Here is a 6,183-nt window from a genome sequence, read left to right as displayed (position 1 = left end):
GACACATTTTTTCATGTTAAATGATAATGAATAAGATATCAGTCAGTAATCTGGAGTTTCAGTTTGATGCTACACAACTGCAGCGGCCACAACTAACCAGTTTCTCTTAAAGGACCTGAACCTGACCTGACCTGAACTTAGTCGGGGTCGCTGTCCCCGACTAAGGATTTTCCTAGAAGACTAGTAGTCGTTAAATACAGCCGATGGTTGACTGGTCGTCGAACATTTATGCTGTTCATTAAATCATTTAAATATATATGTTAACAGCCGCCTGTTAAATGGTAACGAAAAAAGCAGTAATGACATAACAAATAAATTAACTAGCTAGTGGCAGCCACTTGTACAGTTCGCACATGCAGTAGTAGTGTGTTACAAGTGAAAGGGTCTGTGTTGCAAAGTGCAGCTCCTGTTTAACACTGTTTTTGTTTTTCTGCAAATATCTGACAAAAAAAACAGCAACAGTAAGATAATGAAAACACAATGATTCCTATATGCAGGTGATTATACACTAATTAAAACATACCTATGAATATTATACTCCATTTCTGCTAACAGATACTCTTAAATGTTACACACTGGACCTTTAAGGCATTGAATTTAAATAGCACATGTGCCTTTAATTCAGTATAACTTGTAGAATATCTACAAAAAGCTCAGGTCTGTGTCAATCTTAAAATTGGGGGAAATAATTACAAGATGTTCCTCAGGTAGCTTCATAGTCTGAACTGTTATATCGATATTTTGATCAATTGCCTCCCAGAAAACTCCAGCTGTAGAAATACATGTTCAGTCCTCCTGCCTGTTAACAATACAGCTCCTTGAATATGTAAGTGTATTTGAGTAAATACACAGTGTATGCTTATTATGTACATAAAGCTCAGCTAATTTCCAGCTGTATATTCTAGTTGCAGGACCTCCAACGGGTTCAGGGTTTACTGTTGCAAAAGAAATTGAAAAAAAAATCTTCTTTTGAATTTGATTTTGTTATCAGTAAAAGTTATAATTAATTAATTAATTTATAATTGTCAGTGATAACACACGAACAAGTCATGGTCACGTCTCTATTTCAGCAGCCGCAGAGCGTGTCCTGTCATTAGTGTCCCAATCACATCCACGGTTTATGCTACATCTGATGTTTGTTGTTCATCCTTGATGATGTTCTTGATGATGTTCTTTGGCAGAAGGATGGAAATGACACATTTTACTTTAGAAGGATGTCAGCTGTGCTATTTGGTCCTCACATAACAGCGCAGCATGATGATTTCAACCTTATTCATACTGAACCACCGGGTGTCCTGGACTAATGTTAAGTTCAGCACATTTAAGTGATTTCGGAGCATCCTCCACAGTCTCTGGTAGTGACATCTCCTTTGATGACCCCATACAAATGTGAGCATTTAAACAGAATAGGACATCTTTGTTGCTTCTGTGGAGTCTTTGAATTGCATTGAGATACCATTCAAATTCTTCAGATACTAATCAGCAGCAGTGTACGGCCTAATTCATTCTTTAATTAATTTCCCTCCACTCTTTAATTCTCATACAGTTATTTTCAACGTTTTTGTGACTCAGAAAGGAATATACTTGCATACTGATATATTAATGTTATTCAAAAATTGACAACATAAATTGAAAAGTTAATGACTCATATGGGCTATTAGGGCTGTTAAAGATTTAAAAAAAATAAATAAATAAGAATAGACATAAAGTGGGTTTACGTAAATAAACATGACCAGATAACCAACAATTATAATGCTTGATTGCATGTTATTAGAAACTTATGGAAAAAGCAAATTATGTTATTGTGTAAGCAGTGATATGAAAGCACAATATGAAAAAGGCAACTGCACTGGTTTCTTTGCTTCCTTTTAGTCATTATGAAGGAATCTATTATCGCCACCATTTGCAGTGGATGGAGGTATCACTGTTGGGAAAAGTTTGCAAAGATCCCTGCACCAGAGGTCTTCATTATGCGAGGAGTTAGTGCCACCGGCTTTTAGTCATCAAGGACTCAGGCGTCTCCTCCAGGGCACTGGGACATTAACATTTTTTTTCACCATGGGGACTTACTCCTCACTGTCAGGGATACACAAGGCTTCAGAAGTGATGAAGGGCCTTTGCTTGTTGGCCAAAATGTGCTTTAAGCAGTCTAGAAATGATGCCATCTTGGCCTGCTGTATGAAGATCCCCCAACTGCTCCAATCTGAGTAACTGTCTGTTTTTTAGTCTCACCATCAGAACAGAGATACAAGTAGTAAACACATACAAAATAAAATAAATACTATACAATAAACAAATGCATTGACTGAAATGGATCAGTGGAAATTAATGAGGGTTGATATATCTCTACAACATATCTAATTCTTTTAAGTTAATAAATCAGTAGTAAAATTCAGTTTTTCATAGGATTTGAGTTCCCTGGCAGCTTGAGTAATTGGAGGGGGAGGCATTTTCAACTGTGCTATTAAAAGTAAAGTCAGACTAGGCTGCTACTGTAGATTAATGACTAATTTTCTCTTGTCTTTGTATGTGTAATGTTTGAAAACCAGGTGTGGCAGTGTGGCGGCAGTGTTGAGGTCCTGCCTTGTGCTCGCATCGCCCACATAGAGCGCGCTCACAAACCTTACACTGAGGATCTAACATCTCATGTGCGGCGAAATGCCCTCAGAGTTGCAGAGGTTTGGATGGATGAATTTAAAAGCCATGTCTACATGGCCTGGAATATTCCCATGGAGGTGAGTGATTACGTTAATCGTGTGGTTTTCAGATAACAATATTTTATTCATATTGGTGTCAATACAGGCACTTATCTGTGTCTAGTAATCTGATAACATTTCAATGATACAAAGAACTGTGTGAAAATCAGGATTAAAAAATACAGTGACATTTGCGGCACAAGCTCTCGTAGTGTATATTTCAGCAGCTCATATGGATTTGACACTTTTGTAAAGATTGTATTTTGGGGCATTTGGCCTTTACAAGATGGGTTATAGTAGATATGCAGACAGAAAATTGAAAGAGATGTTGAACTTACGTATATGGCATGTGTCTTCACCATGAGACCACTAAGATTTCCACAGTATTTGCCATTTTTATCTTCACTCCGTGTTAATGGAAGAGTATTCTGAGCTCTGCTAGAGGACCTTTTTACTTCTCTGAACACTATCCTCTTGGAACTGGAGATATACCAATATTTGGACATAAAATCTGGGTTTGTATGTGACAATCTGTGCAACTGAAGAACAAAAAATACCCCTAAAAATTGCACAACAGTTTTTCTTAAAGCAGAAATTCATCATGTGCTGTCTTTCATTATGAAGTTATTTCAGTTTCGCAGCTGAGAAGGAATGATGTATGCTTTTAACACAATCTTCAGAATGTACATGTGTCCCATTTTTTGAATGTCAGATGTCAGCTATAAACTGGCTACAGGCTGAATTGACAGATAGCAGAATCGTTGAGATGTCATATGTGTGCAGGAAAGGAACAAAACCTATGCCTCAGTATCACAAATGAGCATATTGCACTGTAGGGGTCATTATATTAACAGACCACACCACAGTATATTGCAATATTGATTATTTATCCCATCTCTAATGGAAACAACGGGACAACAAAAGCTTGAGCTTCAGTCAAAGCTTGATTTATTGTTTTTGTCGTACATGTAAGCAGGCTCTGTTGTTGCAGCCTTTTGTGTCATAATCCAAAGGGAGCATTCATACAGAAGTCCAAGTCAGATGTGAAAAGATTATGCACAAACACGAAAATATGAATACAGATTATCAAACGATACCATCCTAAATCTACAGGACCAGCTCCATTCTGCAGCAAACTAATCAAAATGTTACAGGGTTGAGCGTCATCTGTTATCAGCCTCGCTCCTCCCGTCACAGATGTTTAGTTGAATCGGGTCCCTGACATCTCCAGAAGGCTCAGATTAAATTACTTCTTGTCATTTACAGAACGGCCTGAATTAAATGCATGCCACAGAATAAATAAATACTTAATATGATTATCTAAAATATCCTAAATTGAGACATTAGCTGTTAAAAATGTAGTGCAAATAACGGCAATAAAATGTCCAAAGATGAATTAAAGAAACTGTCTGGATTACAGCTGTGACTTGGGAGCAAAAAGGATTAATAATACAGATTGAAAAAATGAAGTACAGAGGAAAAAAGGATGTACATAATTTATTGTATTCAATTATGTATTTTTCGTAAGAAATGCAACCAATTATTTTTTGATTGTGTTTATTTGAGGCTTTATTGTATTATTTGGGATGTTGAATAAAGACATCTGCAGTGGCAACAACTCACAGTAAGTAGAATCAGCATGAGTATAACTGATACAAACCATATGCTTGTGTTTTTATGGTTGTATTAGTGTTATATTTCAGTGTTTTCATTAGATGCTGATTTTTATTTGATCTTGAACTGGATTCAGTAAATTAAAGTAAATAATCACTATATGTCGTCTTATGTTAAATGTAGCATCCCTCAAAGGCGAAGTCAAATGTTTGTTCACCAAAGCTTTTTTCTTCTCCAGTGTAATCTGTTTGAATATGTAAATCCACGTTATGAATAGATGAACATCTGCAGGCAATTCATTCAGTCAATAATGAGGCCTTTAACAGAGTCTGTACTCAAGAAGCATGAAATTTAGCCCCAGCTTTAGCCCCATGATTTAACTACACAGCAAAATTGTCAGTGTTAATTTCACTCTGAGAGTGTAAAAATCAACACAGTGCTTGTGTTCATATTAAGTCTGCACCGATCTGAGTTCACTTTTTGAAGTTTTTGAGCCCCTTTCAATACTCATCACTGCAACTTGTGCTCTCTAGTCAACTGGCCATCCCTCCGCACCAGGCCTTAGATCCAGTGGTACCAGTTCATTTATGAAACTATCAATGGCAAAACCCTTCCATATCGCTGTTCTCTACTCAGCATTTCTAACAGTAACCATGATTTCTAGCAAATACATTACTCTGGACACCCCAAAGTCCGTACCTCCTTCTGCTATCACTCTTTTCAGTCTGCCGCTCTGAGTGACTGGAACCAGTTGCAAAAGTTGCTAAAACTGCAGCCTTTTTTTCCATTATCCTCCTTCAGTAACTCAGTACATGCATTCATTTCTGATCATTGCACCTGCTTTTAAATCTACTTCTCTGGAACACAGCACTTTGTACATACTGTATATATTGTGCTGTATATTTAACTCAGTTGTTTTTTGCATTAGGTGTTTTAGTTGTTGTATTGGATTTCCTCTTGCTGCTGCATCTTAGCCAGGTCGTCATTGTAAATGAGAACTGGTTCTCAATTGTCTTATCTGGTTAAATAAAGGTCAAACAAAAAAAAGAGTTCAGCTTTTGAGGTATTAAAAAGAGGCATCAGCGACTATTATTCAGTTGCATTTCAATTCCTACTTAAGTAAAAGTACGGCATTATTTGCAGCTCAAAGGCTAAACTAGTTCTGCATAAATTTCCCTGCAAATAATGAACATTATTATGTATGACATTTTTAAATTGGTGCATGAGTGTTTAAGCAGCATTTTACTGTTGCACCTGGTCAAGGAGGATGTCATTTTAATTTCTATATAGGGGTCAGGCTCTTCCAAAGGGTCACAAAATAAATTTGAAGTGTCATGAGATGATTAATGGGAGAGGAAAGAGAATGCTGTGATACAAAAATCTATTAATGTTTTTTCTCTAATATTTGCTTTTTGTGAGAGATTCGATGATTTTACCTCAAAACAAACAGTTTTTTTCACTGCTGCACTGTAGTAGTACAAAAAACTCATAGGCAATCATTACTTTGCTTTTATCATCAGATGAATGTTGTGGAGTGCAAACATTTACCTCTGAAACATAGTGAAGTCGAGGTTTAAGGTAGTATGAAATGGAAATACTCAGAATACAGTACAGTACTTGAGTAAAGGAACGGAGTTACTTTCCATCACTGGTAATAAGAGAGGGTTAGGCTGTGTGATGTGGCAGCTAGAATAGTAGATGGTTTTCAAGACAGGACAGGAAAAAATCAAAACCCCAGAGAAACTATTCAAATACACAACAAATGGCTGCACAATGCCTCTCAATGGCCCATTATCTGATTTGCCTCTCCAGAAGCCACGGTTAATCAATTTTATGTTTTGTATGCATCTGTGTTTTTCTGTGTGTGTGTGTG

At 36.8% G+C, this 6,183-nt stretch overlaps 1 protein-coding gene across 1 annotated transcript in view; it reads left to right on the top strand.

Moving 5' to 3' along the window:
• galnt18b (UDP-N-acetyl-alpha-D-galactosamine:polypeptide N-acetylgalactosaminyltransferase 18b) overlaps positions 1-6,183 on the top strand; it is a 68,809-nt gene that overhangs the window by 51,373 nt on the left and 11,253 nt on the right. The window contains exon 7 of the mRNA XM_035652003.1: positions 2,550-2,735. Within this exon, the coding sequence (XP_035507896.1) occupies positions 2,550-2,735 (186 nt within the window). The remainder of the gene's footprint in view (positions 1-2,549; positions 2,736-6,183) is intronic.

Source organism: Morone saxatilis, unplaced genomic scaffold (genome assembly GCF_004916995.1).
Source record: "Morone saxatilis isolate NCDOM2014 unplaced genomic scaffold, NCSU_SB_2.0 Contig11, whole genome shotgun sequence".
Lineage (NCBI taxonomy): Eukaryota > Metazoa > Chordata > Actinopteri > Moronidae > Morone > Morone saxatilis.
Note: the sequence above shows the minus strand (reverse complement) of the source record. Positions and strands in the feature narration are given on the sequence as shown.